This window comes from Xiphophorus hellerii, chromosome 12 (assembly GCF_003331165.1).
Source record: "Xiphophorus hellerii strain 12219 chromosome 12, Xiphophorus_hellerii-4.1, whole genome shotgun sequence".
NCBI lineage: Eukaryota > Metazoa > Chordata > Actinopteri > Cyprinodontiformes > Poeciliidae > Xiphophorus > Xiphophorus hellerii.
Genome location: NC_045683.1, coordinates 31,073,335 through 31,091,171, shown reverse-complemented (window position 1 = coordinate 31,091,171; position 17,837 = coordinate 31,073,335). Strand labels below are relative to the sequence as shown.

General features: G+C 42.5%; 1 protein-coding gene across 2 annotated transcripts in view; it reads left to right on the top strand.

Moving 5' to 3' along the window:
• Positions 1-1,634: 1,634 nt before the first annotated feature.
• The window catches only part of tet3 (tet methylcytosine dioxygenase 3), a 51,114-nt gene continuing 34,911 nt past the window's right edge, over positions 1,635-17,837 (top strand). Inside the window, exons 1-2 of one of the 2 annotated variants that reach the window (XM_032579727.1) lie at positions 1,635-2,025; positions 14,151-14,210. In XM_032579727.1, coding sequence (XP_032435618.1) covers positions 1,660-2,025; positions 14,151-14,210 — 426 coding nt within the window. In that variant the 5' untranslated portion in view covers positions 1,635-1,659. Of the gene's footprint in view, positions 2,026-13,249; positions 13,525-14,150; positions 14,211-17,837 lie in introns of those variants that run through there. The other variant, XM_032579728.1, reaches the window with a different exon arrangement.

Genomic DNA, 17,837 nt, shown 5'->3' with positions numbered 1-17,837 from the left:
CTCGCATATGGTGAATAAAGTCATGTGATGCGAACCAGTGAAAACATACATAGGGACAAAGTTAGTTGGTTAAATCAAAATCCAATAAATCAAAATCCAGTGAGGCTTTGCTCATTTTCAGTTAAGATTATATCTTTTATCACTACCCACCGTTGATTGAACCCCTTAAGTTAAATCAGGTGTAAAACTTGCAATGTATCACAATCAGTTCAAGTAAAATGTACACATGAAACACTTAGCAGAGTGGAACTGTTTGTAAAAGAGGAAGTTTGAAGTTCCTGCTTCTACCTGTTAACAAAAAAGCTGTGCTAGTTCCACAGAGAAACCAGTGAGAGACGTGCATTTAGCGGATTGCTCTACAGCACACGTTGGAGACAAGTTAGATGAGGAAAGAATGAACTGCAGATTGCAACGTTGCTGTCTAAATTCTTCAGATAGTCAGACATATGAGAAAAGGGAAATGCAGTTAGTTATTACTCATTTGGTCAATCATTTAATTGTTGTAGCTCTGGCAGTGATGGCAATGAAACCACAGATAATGTCTATGAAAAATATATATTTTTAAATTATTAAACAAGACTTGTATTCACCAAAACCTTCGTATTATAAGTTACCCATGGTGTTCCACAGTGCAACATTAAAATTATTCCAAAACTTTAACAAACAAGGAAATCTGGCTCCACTGCAAGCATTGAACCCAGGCTTTAGAAATAAAACACTAGGTTTTCTTTGCACAATTCACTTTACTGACGCTTGACTGGAGTGCGCGACCTCCAAACAAAGGAGTCCTCTCCTGGCATTAGCCTGTCGTCCCCCTCCGTCATTCGGGGATGCATATCCACCCTGTCCATGTGCGCTCTGCTAGGAAAACACATCTTCTCAAACCGTTCACGTAGCACTGCGTGGCTAATAGCCAACTCGATTCAAAGCCCCGACAGCTGGTTTTTAAAACCAGACGATGTCCAGACAGGAGTCACGAGGGTTTGTTTGTGTGCGGTTAAAACTAGAACTCCTAAGACAAATAAAGTGCAGATGAAAAGACTGTGATCAGTAGAGGTTTTTTTTTTTTTAAATCCTAACATCTTGTGATGGAAAAAATGGAACAAGCTACCACTTTGTGGTTAATTTAAGTAGTAAATGCCTTACTATTGTGTTTCTCTTTTTGGTCTCAGCACACTTCCAGACAGTACCCAGGCTGGGTAGACAATGCCTTGAAGCTCCAGCAGTGTGCCCAACAACGTTGTTGGTTGCCAGAACTTTCTTCAAAGCAAAGTGATGGTATCCAGACTCAGAGTTAGCACTTGGATCATCCGGGGCCACCCGGGCGACTGGGAACATCGCGACGCTTTTATGTCGTTCTGGAAGGCGACATGAACACTGAGCCAATTCTTCTGGTAACATCCCATACATTTAGGAGGACTGCGACTTTCTCCAGTTTCCTTTGATTATCTAGACTTTCATCTGTCCTTTTTTTTTTGTTGTTAGGGTCGACATTTTGAAGTTGTTGCAGTCAAATCCTAAAGCTCCATTTAGGATTTTACACAGTTTGGATTTTAAATTCTGCCTTTTTTTAAAATACACTGAACTGTTTGTTTTAATCCATGTGTTTTAGTCTCTGTTATTTTTAGCACTATTAAAAAATACGACAGTCAAGTCACCATGCCCAGGCCGCGGGCAGGAACAGGCTCGCCAACTGAGGACACGTATGAGCTCTCCGTGGACGCAGAGGAAACTCGGTCTCTCTTTTTGCAAAGAAAATGTTTCAAAAAGACGTCCCCTTTGAGCAAATACATCGAGGCCGAACACCAGCAAGCTGGACTCTTCTCCCTGTCTCCGTTGGGGGCCGTCACTGCCGACCTCCAGAAGAAGAGGAGGAAGAAATGCGGCGCCTGCGCTCCCTGTCTTCGTAAAAAGAACTGCGGTACCTGCGCCAACTGTCTGAACCGCAAGACGGGCAAGCAGATCTGCAAGGAGCGCAAATGTGAGCAGCTGAAGAAGAGACGGAGTGAAGGCGACGAGAATGAGGTACGATCTCTGATCTGATCTTTCTAGCTGCCTGTATGGATATTGTGTTAACGTTGGAGTTAAAAAAAAACCCCAAAAAACTCAAAAAACAAATTATGTCATTTAATATTCGTCGAGTTAACCGACTAGTACGTTCTCAACTTTGAGCTGGAGGCCTTGAGACATGCCACGCCTATGGTTTGCTTCTGGGGACATAAAGTGACTGGAGAGAACATCTTGTCCACTTGGAATGGATAGATCCATTACACACTGTTCCAGGCGTCCAGCACATCTTTTCAGGGATGTTCATTTTAGACCAACAAATGTCAGCTGGTGTTCCCACCGGCGAATCAGGACCTGCTTCTTCTCAGGCTGGCTCTGCAGAGACTGAGCCAAAGCTGCGAGAGTGCAAGTGCAAAAGTCCTCCCATATGTGACGAAACCTGGCAGTCGGTCCAAAAGTTGCCTCCTACAACAGAATGTTTTCTACTCGCAAAATATCGTAGTTCCTTCCCCCCCGTCTGTGTGGCAGACATACAGAACCAGCTTCTGCTGCCATTTAATGGTGCCAGAGCAGATGGAAGTAGTAGTCCTGCCAACACAAATACACACGCACAATTTACACAGCAATAGAACACTGTGTGCATTGCTAAAATGGCTTGAAATGTTTTTTAAAAAAAATCAATTAGAAGTTTACACAGCAGATTAATGAATAATATAATTTGTCCAATTTGGGAAATGTTGTGAATGCTTGTGTTTGAGTCTTTTTATTTATTTATTTTCTTTTAATGGTAGACTGAGGGAACGGCGTTTGGATGGCTGAGACTGTTAGGGTTACCGAACAGCAACGGCGGAGAATTCCTGCCGTTGCCTGCGCTTTGTCCTTTGACCTCTGCAGCTTCCACTGAGGGTGGGGGTTAACCTTAGGCCGTTTTGTGAGGGGGTGTGTGTGTGTAATGTGTGTGTTTTAGAGGGGTGTAAAGAAAGAGGGAGAGAGTTCAGTTTCCTAAAGTGTTTCTCTTGTGCTTTAATGGACGTGCGTGTGTGTGTGGGGGGTGTGTGTGTGTGTGTGTGTGTGTGTGCGTGTGGGGGCGTGTGTGTGTGTTTGGATGTGCAGCATCTTAAGCACTGGCGGATGGAGGATAGCAGGAAAATCTAGAATAGACTACAAAAGCATGACCAGAGGAGTAAACACATACTACACACAGCGCACAGGCTGATAAATAGCAAAACAAGCATATTTTGTTTATTCGACTTATAAAATATTCTCATGCTTCTAATGAAGAGCCTAACAGCAAAAAACATGTAATGAGTGTGATCTGAAAACAGTATCTAAACTTTTGGTTCCCAAAGAAAAAAGTTTGTGTTGGAAGACTGAAATCCAACTGGAACAGATGAAAGTTTCTCACTAAACTTCACCTCAAAATTCAGCATGGCTGCTGTGCCTTTATAACATGGTGATACTTTACATATTCACAAGGACATCATCTACTAGTATACATGTATCTTTAGTATATGACTTGTTTTGCTATTAGCTTGAATATCCAGTGGTAATATTCTTGGTCACCAGGTATGATGACCAGTGTTGTGATGGTTTCTGACTTTACAACATGGGTTAGTCGGGTTCCTTAGGTTCATTGTTCTTCCCTTTTGAGTAGTATCTGTTTGAAACAAAGATCATTGTGCCTAATCATTGTGTTTTGCCTTTTTTACCTTTGCTTTGTTTCTAATCTACTTTGTAAATAAGTGATACCAAAAGATTCTTAGAGTATCACTAAACTTAACAAAAGTAAGACATTTTGACAACTACAGGACTAAACCTTCATGATGTAAAGAAAACTTTACTCTTTTTCAGGTACTGAAAATGACAGCCATATGAGGGATACTAGCATGTGTAGAGGCAAAAATGCATCAAGTTACTTTTTAGGGAACCTATTTAATACTCACCCAAACAGAGTGCATACTGAAGCTGAAATGGGACATGGTGTTTGTTAAAACAGAAACTCAGAGTTTCTTCCAGTTTGGCTCGTCTTGTGTGGGTAGAGGCTTCAGGAGTGGCAGCAAGGTATGTAACTGACTGACTGATAAGGCGGCGGTGTCTTGACAGTTTAGTATTATGCTTTTGCTTCATGATTTCAAGAGACGATAGACTTGTTTATTTATTTATTTTTTGAGAAACTTAAGATTATAGAAACTTTTCCCTTATTTTCAGTCAGACCAACCAACCCTTAACAGGTTATTCTGTCGGCATTGTATTGTCTTGATTGTTGTAGAGTTCCAAGAATATTCTATAAAACACTCCACTGAGTCGTTCTTGTATTTCTTGCATGTTTGTCCAATCTGTTATTTGAGCTTTTTGATTGATAGAGATTAATATTCACACATGCAGTGCACTATTTGATTGATTATTAGATCAGTTGTTGTTGCTAAACAATAAAAAGATACCTCATTCAAAAAAAAAATTACGCCCTTCCAAAGTTTTATGTATGTTAAGAATTAAACACTAAATTTTGTCATGTCTTTATTTAATAGACAAAGACAATTCAATGAACCCCAAGTATTTCCTGGGGTTAGGGACCACAACCTCCCACAAATAGTTAGAATATATGATTACTTGAGATACCTCAGAAAAATGCTTATAGCTGCCTATTTTAATTGTTCAAACAGCTAATATATATCAATATGCATTGCTATTAATGCATTAGTATGCTTGGTGGAAGCCATCTTAGCATCCGATAGCTATGGTCTTCCTTATCTCTGCTCTTGGGAGTACAACTAATCAACGGCAACAAAAATAAATGGTGCAAGCAACAGTCCAGTTGCAGCGCAGTATTTCAGCCTCACAACCTGCATTAAAAAAAAATTTAGATATGAAAAAAAAATCCATGAAGAGGTGAATTTCCAAATACTTAACCACAAATAGGCAAGGGTTCACTGTATGTCATTTTACTCTTACATGCTCCCAGTCTCTGACGTCATTGTGCAAAAATTGCAGCCCAATCTTCTTCTCAACAGTGCATCAATTAATCAGGGTTTGTTTCTACCAGCTGTCTCAGGTCCAACCACATCATACTAATCAGGTTGAAGTCTGAACTTTGACTGATCCATTGCAACACCTCTGTTGTTTTTTTTCAGGCTTTCTGTTTTACAGATGGTGCTGTGAGGGATCTGCTGAACGAGTCGTTTTGGGCTAAGCTTTAGCTGCTGAGGAGATGACCGTACATTTCACTGTAGAATACTTTAGTACACTGAAGAGTTCATGGTTGTCTCAATGGCTGGAAGGTGGCCAGGTGCCATGGCTGCAGAACAAGTTTTAAAAATTATTATCATCATCATCATCATCATCGTCATCATCATATGAGGTGTTTTTGTTCTACTATGGTCTTCCCTATTTGAAGGGTGTAGTTCCAGATGTGCTTGTGCTTCAGGGAGAATGGAAATATGAAGACCTAAGTTGTTCTGGCATTTCCTTTTGGGAGAGATGAACCTCTTTTCAGTCATACTCGTTCAGGCTTTCTCCAATCGTCCTGTCAGTTACTTTAACACTTCACTTGCTATCGGAGTCCTGTGGGGTCTGACATAAAGCTCTTGGTTTCTCTGAACATCTCCTATAATTTCCTGGCCTGTCCTTGGGTCAAACTTGTTGAGATGACCACTGCTTGGACACTGGTCATCCACTTGTATGTTTTTTTTTCTCATTATAGAATTGATGAACTTTAAGCAGTTCAACAATAGCTCTATTACCCTTCCAACATTGATTGGGAATAACAATTGCTTGTCTTTGTCACTTACTGATGCCTTGTTAATCAAATGCATCTGACCAGCATCACCTGGCTGCTTCCCACCTTTACACTGTGTTCCAAATTATTATGCAAACTGGATTAAAGTGTCATAAAGATTACATTTTTTGTTGTGCTATTAAGTTTATAGATGGTATTGTGTGTCAGGGCTCTTTGAATCACTATAATTAATTTCAGAGCTGGTTGATTAGTTTGTCTGGTGAGCTCAATTAAAGGAAATCTACTTCAGAAGGATGTTCCACATTATTAAGCAGGCCACAGGTTTCAAGCAATATGGGAAAGAGAAAGAATCTCTGCTGATGAAAATTATCAGATAGTGTAGTGCCGTATGACAAGGTATGAAAACATTAGATATTTAATGAAAACTGAAGCGTTATCGTACTGTGAAGAGATTTGTGTCTGATTCAGAACAAAGATGGGTTTGTACAGCTAAAGGCAGAATGAGGAAGGTTTCTGTTAGACAAATTCATCGGATTAAGAGAGCAGCTGTTAAAATGCCCTTACAAAGCAGCAAACAGTTATTTGAAGCTGCTGGAGCCTCTGGAACCTCAAGGTGGAGGAACCAGAGGCTTGCGGTGCATGAACTTACTATTGGGCCCCTAACCAGAGCTCACAAGCAGAAACGGTCTCAGTGGGCCCAGCTGAACATGAAGATTCATTTTCAAACAGACTTGTTCACTGATGACTGCTGTGCAACCCTGGATGGTCCAGATGGACGCAGTAGTGGATTGGTGGTGGATGGTCACCACGTCGCAACACGGCTGTGACATCATCAAGGAGGTGGTGGAGTCATGCTTTGGGCTGAAATCATGAGGAGAGATTCATTGGTCGGCCCCTTCAGAGTCCCTGAAGGTGTGAAAATGACCTCAGCAAAGTATATGGACTTTCTGACTGATCACTTTTTTCATGGTTCAAAAAGAAGAGCTGAACCTTCTGTAGCGAAATCATCTTTATGCATGACAATGCAGCATCTCATGCTGCAAGGAAATACCACTGTGTCATTGGCTGCTATGGGCATAAAAGGGGAGAAACTCATGGTGTGGTCACCATCCTCTGACCTCAACCCTATTGAGAACCTTTTTAGTTTTCTCAAGCAGAAGATCTGAGGGTGGGATGCAGTTCATATCAAACCAGCAGCTCTGGGAAGGTTTTCTGACATCCTGCAAAGAAATTCAAGCAGAAACTTTCCACAAACTCACAAGTTCAATGGATCAAGAATTGTGCTGTGATATCAGAGAAGGTTCTATGTTAACATGTAACTCGGTCTGTTAAGGTGTTTCTGATTGAAATAGCTTTTGATCTTAGTACATGTGACCACTTAATGCTGCACATTCAAAGAATGACCGTTTACAGTTCTTTATAATCCATAAAATGTTTAGAAAATCTGCTGTGCATAATAATTTGGAACATTTTGCATTTTGAGTATTTTATTTTTGAAAAAATACTGTTCTCATTAGGAGCTATGTTCAGTAAAATTTGATTCATACTGTAATAGTTCATGACTTGAAAATTATACTGACCATCATTTGCATTGGCCATTTAAGAAAATATCACTTGCATAATAATGTGGAACACGGTGTATAAATCCAATAGAAGCAGCATCTTTTCCATTATGGCTTCATTTTGATGAATTACATTTTAGTAAATAAATTTTAATAAAAAATGAGAGAATGTGTGCCGGTGGAAGGAGTACTTTCCTTTTCCTATGAATGTAAATGAATAAGCCTTAGTGTAATAAGTAATGCTCAAATTGTTTATTGTCTAATTTCTATTACACATTACTTTAGTAAACAATTTCCTTGGAGTGAGGAAGTCACCTGGAAATCTCCCCCCACTCACAATATACACACACACACACCCCAACACACAGCTCTGTTAGCTGTGAAAAAAGCCTCTGATCTAACACACACTAACTTATTTACACATTCACAAGGCTTATTCTTTTGTGACTTGCTAACTCAAAAATAATGCTAATCTATGTTTGGACTCAGTTTTTTATGCATTTGATAAGACTGCATTCGCCCAACATAAGTCCTTAGTGAGATAATTGAATATGTCTGAAATAAAGGGGAAGTACTGTGGTACCAGTATCATGACTGACTCAACCCAAAGAGTAGAAATGCATTCATAACTATAGTTTTTTCAAGATGCAAATAATAAATGAGCAAAGCTAAAGTCTAATATGAATGGTAGATTTCTTAGCATTGCATCTTTTTCCTGTTCTCTTGAACCGGTAGTTGCAGTACAGTACAGCAGTCCTGTTAATGGTTGTTTTACTTCAGCCGGAACAGGATCCTTAGTCATTATGTAGGGAAAGTTTTAAAGAACTGCTGTTATTAGCACAAATCCCTACTAGAAAGCACAGGATGAAAAAGAAATTCATCTTTAAGCATTACAGTGACAGAAAGCATCAGTCTAGAGATCAACAAGAGAGGCTTCAACAAAAGAAGATTGAAGTTTTTAAAATGTCTAGCTAGGACCCAAACCTCAATCAGCAATCTGTGGGGTGAAGTGCAGAGCGTTGTCCAGAGGAGGCGTCCTCACAACCTTGCACATTTGGTTCACTTTTGTAAACACTTTTGTAAGTAAATGTTGTCAAGATGTGTCACGCTGACATACTCCTATAAAAAAAGACAGAGTGCTGAAGTGAAATCAAAAGGGGTTTCAACAAAGGTTGAGTGTATGCACAGATATGCAACCACATTATTCTAGTCTTTTTTATGTTTTATTTCTCCCCTAAAATACTTCAGCCTGTTCTTAAATTACGATGTAAAGGTCATAGGTCACAGGCGGAAAAAGTTGTGATTTTTTTTTTTATCTTACTCTCTTTTTTATGTCACAAAAAACATAAAAAGCACTGACCAAGCCCTATCCCATTAATTTAGACTTTTATTGCCCCATCCTGTGCTCAGTTATGTACAAAACACCAAGACATTTAAACTCCTCAGTTGCTTAATGATGGATGTGTTAAAGCTTCCCATGCATGTAAGCACCATCATTCTGCGGTGCAACTGCTTTTTCTCTGTACCTCTGAAGAGTTGTTGATGCTTCATCCGTCGGGTTTTCCAAATAAGATCCATGTGCATTATCAGTCAGCACACATGGTTCATGACTGTTCATGACTGTACAGCGAGACTGAATACACCTTGCTGGAAGACACTGAGGACAGAATTTACATTGAATTGACTTTAAAAACTACATGACACAGAAAGCAAGGATTAAGCCTAGTGTTGAGAGTTTAAGAAATTGAAGGTTTTCCTCATAAAACTGCTGAAGCCAAGTTTTGTTGCTTACATCTGTATCCCTTCCCCCATGGTCCTTCCACCTCTGCCCTCTGACATCTGTGTGCATTCAGCAGCTAAGTTCTTCACTGCTAGCCACCCACATTCTCTGTTTTGTGAAGACTGCTCTGTATCAGCAGCAGTTTTAAGCACTTGCCTGTGAAAGATTGGTTCAACTGTCTGCACAATGTACTTGAGGCTCTTTTCAACACTCTAAACATGATGTGAATGAGTTTGCGTGAGTTTATCAATCTGCCGAGACGAGTTGGTTGTTAAATGTTTGTGGGTTCTTTATCTAGCAAAAACAATGAGCTGAATAGTAATGAAAATGTGTAATGATTCTGTGAGTCTGTAGGAATATCTAAGACCATTATGACTGTCCCCAGTCAGGGATCGACTTCTTTTCTTTCTTGTTCCTGCTGCATTACACAAAAGAATGATCTTAATTTACCTATTAGACACATAAAAATAAGAACTAGAGGTTGGAATATTTCCTCTGACTATATACTTTCTGATTTGTAAAAATATTTACTTTTTCACATTTCCTTTCACGTTTTGTAACACTACAACCTCAAACATTGAAATACTCCATTGGGATGTAATATTGGTGTGTTACTGTAATACAACAAAAACAAAAAGCAGTTCCCAATCGTATAGTGGAAAGGTAATGTTGTATGGTTTTCAAATTTTTAGATAAAATATCTAAAAGGTGTGGTTTCCGCAAAACTTTTTCAGTATCCAGCTAATGTCGAAATTACGAATTGCGTTGTTTCCATTAAATAAGAAATACAAATAAAATCACATGTGAATATTTTTGTTTATGCAGTAATTAATTGAGGCAATTGATGTAAACATGCGCTCATTACCCATCAACCATCAGAGGAGACGTTGGCATCGGATTCAGTCATTGAAGTGACAAACCTTTTATCCTGGCGAGCGGCTACATATGTAGCGCTTTTGGAAAATTGTTGCCAGCGATTTTACAGAAAAGCTATGGATTCACTTTTGAATGACAGACTCAACTTTTGATGAACTTTGCGATGCTGTGGAGTGTGCTGCACAATGTCCAAGGAGGCCAGTGCCCACAAAAAAGCACGCTGCTACATGCAAGGTGCCATGACTTGTGTGACTCCAAGAAAGTGTTTCCATTGCAGTTTTGCAACATACACCAATTTTGATATGGCTAAAAAAAACAATCTCATCCTGGCGCAAAAATGTTTTAACGAAAATCTTGAGTTTGTGTTAAATTGCTGTGTTTCCATTGAGCAAATTTCTTTTTGTGATTCCAGTTTGCGCAATCTTATGGTCAATGGAAATGCAGCTATGGGTCCCTGTTCAAAGGAATGCTAGGAGTTAAGCATCTCTTGGTGAGTAACTCTGGAGGAGCTCCAGATCAGAAGCTCAGGTGGAAGAATCTTTTGACTAGAAAGCTGTTAAGGCTCCTCCATACTCAGGCATACTGTGCACATTCTGTAAGTTGCGCGAACTCTGTGCACGTATGAGGTCTCATAGTCGTGTGCACTGATTGCCTACATTTCTTATGACAAATAACTTCATTTCCCATTATTCAAATAGATGGTAACAATCATGAGGGGCGTGCAGCCCTGTTTCTTCTCCACCAGGGCAGCGACGGCACACCAGCACATGAAGTGGCTACGGGTCCTTGTGACTGGTTGTGGCAACTCTCAGGCCTACCAGCCTGGTTTTACATACCAAGCAGTTTGAATGTGAACTCCGTTTTCCACTGAGCGGTTCACTGTCCGATAAATTTACCTTTGCACAGACATGTCCGGTGGACGTCTGCTTTGAATCCACATTGAGTACGTGGGGATCTTTGATGAGTTAAGTACACCCAAATATGAGAGGGGCCTTTAGACAAATCTGACAAATCTGTATCCATTAGGATTTCGGGAAATAAAGGATTTTGTCACAAGAAATGTAGGCAATCAGTACCCTTGACAATGAAATCCCGTCCGTGTGTGGACAGAGAGTTCAGAGTTCACAAATGTTTGTGGACGTTTGCGAGAGCATTCAGGCAGAGGTTCACCTTCCAGCAGGACAATAAAACTATTCATACAGTCAGAGCTGCATTGGAATAGTTTCAATCAAAGCACCTTTCAATTTAGAATATGTGAAAAGACTTGAAAACTGACATGAAAATACGGCCTCCATCTAATCTGACTGTGTCTGAATTATATTGCAAAGCAGAGTAGGCAGATATCGCCGGCAAACTGGGTAAAAGAATTGGAGTTATACTCCACAGTTGCATTGTTTTACTCTCACTTCGCAATTTTGATCTACTTTTCAAGGGTTAATTACATGCAATTATGGCATTTATGTTGGAACGTTCAAAGAGTGTGAATCTAACCAGTGCTAATTTGACCTCCTTAATCTATTTGTACTGCAAAGACGTCGGTTAGCTCTGACTGACAGCCACTCCTGTCCACCTGTAAGACAGCAAAGAGAGGCTCTCGCTGTCCAGCTCACAACAATCACGCCTCTCTTACACAGAAACATCACACACACACACACACGCACGTGGTCCACCTGACGTCAGAGGAGGGGATTTCCCGTGCCATGCGAGAGCGTCAGACAGACACCACAAATGCTGCGTCACTGTGCTGCTGCCTTGCTTCACCGTGCCACACTCCCTCTTCCTTCTCGGTTCTCACACATAGTCTGTCAAGCTTCTCGCCGTCTGTCCGTCTCGCTTCGATCCGCTGCGTGTTCCCTGGCCTCCCTGAACTTTCGCTGACTTTCGCCCGACTCTGTGCGGTCACAGTGTCTTCGACCCCCCCATCACGACCCCCCTCCTCTTTCACACGTCAATGCTGTTCTTCTAAATCTAAGCTCTTGTTTGTTAGAGTAAAACTTCCCATTTCACTTTCAGAAACAGTGTTTTTTTCCCGTGAGGTTTGGAAAAAACATCAACTTCGCCTTCGCCACATCACCTGTTTGCCGCTCAAGACGAAATTAAATTTGCCCCTGTGCTTTTCTGTGGCTTTCGCTCAAGCATAATAAACAAATAGGATGACAATAAAAGAGAAGGTCTTTCACCTTTAGAATGTAAATATCAGGGAACTAGGCCGCCTAAAATATGCCTGGTATGTCACTATTACAAAAAGTGTACAAGAAAAAAAAGTGAGTCACCGGCGGCATTTTCCCCTAAAGTGAAGGATCGAGACATGTTTTTCCACGTGTTTGCTTTGCAGATCGCAGATACGCAGTCCCAGCTGACAACCTGTTGGGACGGCTTCCAAGAGCGCTTGTAGAAAAAAAAAGCGCATCTGCAGTGGTTCGTGTCGCCTTTGCTCGCTCTGAGTCAGCACAGAGGGCTTTTTGCTGCGTAATTGTGCTTTTTCGCCTGTCAGACCGGTGCTGGTGGTCTCAGCGAGAGAGGTCTCTGTGAATGTGTGTGGGTGGGGGTGTGTGTGTGGGTGTTTGTGTGCGTGTGGGGCTGCAACTGTGCAGTCCAGTCCAGTCCAGTTATTGCAGGCAACCCTAACACAGATGGTGCACAGCGATACCACATACCAGAGGCATTGTTTAGGAAAGGCGAGTTCGAGGAGATAATTGACAAGCATAGAGAGGTCCCATCTCCCCTCCCCCCGATACACTCACACACACACACACCTCCCACCTACCTTCACTTTATCTCTTTATGTCAGCCTTTCTTTCATTGCACTGCACACTCACCCCCCCCCCACACACACACACACCCGGCCTTTTTTTATTTAACCTCCTCTTTCTACTGTTCCTCTCAGCACCCTCGACTGCTCTCCTTCATTTTCACCCTAGCAGCAGAGCCCGCCCGGCCTCTGATTGGTGGACAGGCCGCCTTTGTGTGATATCTGTAGTGTGACGTCTCTTGGGTGAGCTCTGCACGTTGGGGTGTGCGTGTGTGCTTTAGTTCACGAGTGTATATGTTTGTAGATAGATTAGGGGGTCGGAGGGGAGTGGACGGCTTTTTTGGACATCAGATATGCGGGAGGACAGATGAAAAAACTTTGAATGATTGGGGGGAAGGAGTGATAGCAGTCACAGAGAGAGAGAGAAAAAAATCCCTCAGATGTGTGTGTGTATGTTCATGTGTTTGCGAGGTAGACCTATTGGCATATGAGCAAGAGAGACAGGGGCGGGAGGGAGGGGGGAAGTGCAACAGAGAGCAAGCGCGTCGAGAGAGAGAGAGAGAGAGAGAAAGAGAACGTGCGTACGAGGGCTCATGTAAAACCCGATTAAAAACACAAGATGGCTTCCTGAATGGGCTGCTGGAACGCAGACGAAAGACAGACTGAGAAGGAAGAGTGGGGAGACACGGAGAGAGAAGAAAGGGACAGAGGGGCAGGGGGCGAGGACGAGAGAGGTAGCCAGAGATCCTCTTATGGGGATTCGGTCAGCGGACGGAGGAGTACGAACCGAAGCAGCGCCGAGGCTTGGAGGGTAAATATTTCTCTCTCCAGACTATTTTAGGATTGATAGGTGGGTGGAGGCAAGGAGGTGGGGATGGAGAGGTGGGGGGAGTGTGTGCGTGTGTGTTGGCGTGTGTGTGTGTGTGTAGGCTAGTTGGACTGGGGAGAAGCTCAAGACAAAACACATCATTTACCATGGAGACAACCGGGGCAAATGAAAACAACAGACACGCTGTGCAAAATAAAAACACGCTCGTGTTTCTGTCCATTCCACCTCTTCCATCCCATTCGCTCGTGCACTCGTTGCCGTAATATTTCCTGTTGTGAAGCCAACTTGCGTCCATAACCTCGCACCGGCGTCTGTATGGAGACATTACATAATTGTATAAGCGGCGGCAGTGGCGGCGGCGGAGGGGGGAAAACGCCGGCTCACGTTGAGCACAAGTCAAAGAAAAGATTTCCGCGCAGGCTTTTTCGTTGCCGCAATCATTGCCAGGAATGACTGCTGGTTGGCGTCATGCAGCTGTTGGTACTTTTACGTAGAGCAGTCCCATGTCGCATTGTTCTATTGATTGTTAATCTTTCATCCCCCCACCCCTTCCCATTTTTCTCTCTCTGCCCCCCTCCCGTCCCTCTTCTCCTCGACCGGCTGTAAAGGTGGGATATTTTGAAGACAACAGTCAAGACCGTGTTGGACTCCCTGAACAAGCAGCTGAGGTAAGACAGGACCTTGGGTTTGTGTTCATGTCTATGTCTGTCATCTCTGTGCCAAGCGCATAATCTTGTCTCATGTTGCTGCTGGCTTAACTCATGAGCTAACATCGAGCTTAGCCAACACAGTGACCAGTATCTCATGTCTATCCATATGTACATCATTGGTTTAGTTTGACCGTCTATGCACACAACGAGTTGAGGAAGGACAGCTTCGATGGTCTGTGGCGTTGTGTTGGTATTCAACTGTTTGCAGCACTCCGCCGCGAATGCGTAAGCTCATTACCTCATCCTCCAAAAGCAAATACAGGTGGATTAGATCAACTAAGTCATCTGAACTCCAAAGTCACTGAAAGAAGTCACCACGATTCTGTCTGAGCGTCTCGGTGATGACGCTGCAGCATCCTGAGTTTAAAGCGTCCCACGCTGCCCGCTGATTGGTGCCAGAGCCAGGCATGTGCAGATACTACAAGAGACCAGGAAAAAGTAGAGGAGGGAGGGAGGGAAAGAGTGAGGAGGCGGAACCCTGCGTGCTGGCTCGGGAACCGGGGAGGGGAAGCCGTTCTGCTTCTCCTGGGTTCTGGAGTCAAATGAGGTAAAGGGAGTAAAAGTTAGTGGGTCACGCAAGCGTACATGTCAGATTGCCGTGTGCGGAAACCGGCAGCTCGCTGTTGCTGAGAAACACATTCCCCACAACACGCCATGTCAGGACATGCTAGTGTGTTTTTGTGAAGAGGGAAAGCGTGGCGATGCCACTAAGAGAAAACAGACAACTGGAGACAAACACGACATTGGCGAAAAAGACCGTCGGTACTGTCTACATCTTAGATTTGTCATTCGTCTCTACAGTGACATCAAATCTGGGTTAGTCCATCACCTTTAAACATCATAAATAAGTCCTGCTCGGATCTTTGAACACCCAGCTTATCTCTAAGCCTGCTTTAATCTCTGTCCACATATACCCAACCCTTTTATCTTAAAAGTATATATCGCCATCTGGCCTACAGGGAACAGAATCTTCTGTGTGCTTTCCTGTGTTTAACAAGTCAGCGTCCTTTTTCCTCCGGCTCTCCTGTTCGGAGAGGTTGCCGTGCTTGCCCGGGGGTGGAATGTTTACCTCATTAAGATCCGTTTCCTACTCAAACATTTCCTTGGTCGCGCGAAGATAAACACAGCGTACACCCCACATGCAGAGAGCATTCATTTTGACGATCCAAATAAGCACCCGTACGGTATCATTAAGCGCTTTCCGCCCTTGCACAACAACTTCAACAAGTTGAGCTTTGTGAGAAGAAAAAACGAAGCTGCGGTTGCATTGCAGACAGTCGGTGTTTTTTTATGACTTCTTTTCAGTTTTTCAGCAGAGTTTCTGCGCTGTTCAGGAAACCAACCTGTATTTAATGGGTCTACCACAACAGGTTACAAGGCAGACACGCTGTGCTCGCAAGAATTTGCCTGTCTTTCCACGCCCATGCACAGGATTTCCTCCTCATACGTGTGATGAACTTCACACGTCGCTCAGGTAGAACGGAGCGAAGCAGCGATGGCACCTGGAATACTCGCTAATGATATGTGTGGAATCCCCGGCCGCGCTCGCAAAGGGTTAACGCTGACCTAGTTTCCGTGGCAACACTGAATGTCTGGTGACATCATCGCTATAATTTTAGCCCAAGCATTAAAAGGCTGGTCACATGACTAATCTAGCCAGGCCCCACGTGTTGGTGTGTGTGTGTGTGTGTAGTAAGCGATTCGCTATAAGGTACAGATTCAGGAAGTGGAGGGTTTGACATCAGCTCTTCCATTGAGCGGCAGGTTTTGATGTATTTGCTGCTCTGTAAGGTTTCCACTCTTCAGTGAAGAACCGCAGCCTGCTTCCCCACCTGCATTGACAAACCTTGTGAGCTAATTGATGGTCTCAGTCTCAGACAAACAAATATCTCAATCGTTTCCTCTGATCTGAAAGGGTTTTTGGTCTTTATCAAAACCCTTTCCATTTGTAAAAACATACAAATGGCAAGAACAAAACTAATCTCTAATTCAAATAAATTGTTGTTTCTGACTGGAGTTTTACCCAAAATGTGTCGTTTTTGGATTCATTATTCATACCGCTTGAACTTTTCCATGTGTTTTCACATTACAACCACACATTTCAACATGCAAGTCATGAAGAAGGCACCCTGTTCAGATGGAACCAAAATTTACTTGTTTGGCAAATGCTATTACTACAACATGGTGGTGGCAGCATCATGTTGAGGGAATGCCTTTATTTAGCAGGAACAGGGAAGCTGTTCTGGTCAGAGGTGATGTATTGAGTAGAATGAAGACAGCATCAGTACAAAACAATAACTCGAGAGAGGAATACAATACACGCTTTTTGGATTTTTATTCATAGACAGTTCTTAAAACTATCAGATTCATAGTTACGCAACTTTGTTTTTGTCTCACATAAAATCCCAATACAACACATTAGAGTTTGTGGTTGAAAGATGTGAAAACAGTTCAGGGCAAATGAATACTTTTGCAGGGCAGCAGTAACATGAAGGTCAAGATTAAAGTCAAGGTTATCTGTTAGCTGCTGATGAAAAACAAACATCTAACTGGCAGCCTGCTCTGATACGAATCTGTCAGCTGTTCTCAGGCTGTAAAACGTCTCCTGTTCTCTTTCTTTCATTTTCAAACAACTCTTTTTATCAAATGATTACGAAAGTTCTCACCCTTACTCATGCTCCAGTACAACATGTCACCTAAACGTGTACAAACAGTTTCATTTTTAATCATCAATATTTAACGCCGCTCTAACCTATAAAGTACAGCATTTAGGAAATCCGTTATGTCCTTCTCAATGCCGGCCTGAATCCTGCAGCTGGATCAATACTCTGTGTGGCAGCAGATCAGTAATGGCTAGTTGGTGACTGGCGTCTTTGGTCGTGCCTGGGCTTCGTGTTGGAAGGGCGGCCGCCGGCCGCCCGGTGCCGCAGTTAATAAAAAATGAATGGAAAGACAAGGGGGCGGAGCCCTCAGCTGTTGCTCTGGCTCTTTAACTCTCACTTCCCTGGCGCCTGCTCCGCTGCTCCCACCGGGCGCGCGCGCTCACCACAGTCCCGAATCCCTCGGCTGGCACACGCTGCCAGGTTTTATGTAATACAGTTCAACAGCTGTTGGAGCTTTCAGTGCCTACTATAGAAAACACACACTTGAAAATCGTGATTGCCGAGGCCTGTTTAAATGGATTCAGGGGGAACCTCTTTATTGGAGGATGTGAGAGACAGTGGAAAGCTGGAAATGGATCAGTTCTCAGAAATCTTCTCCAGCCATCATCTGCTGTCAACATAGAGCTTTTATAAAGAGATCTGTACTCTAGGACTGGAATGATTAATCGGATAGATCATGATTAATCAGTTATTGAAATCATCGTCCACTGATTTAGTAATTGAATAATTGTTAACTAGAATATACACTCATACACCGGCATTTGTTGAAAAAACCCCCAACATATTCAGAGCAGTAACTAAGCCAAAACTTTACAAAAATATATACATTTGGCATTTAAGATTTTAAAAACTGGTATTTACTTGTATTTACTTGTACCTGTAAATATGTTTTAGTCAAAGTGGCATAGTTTTAGCCATACCT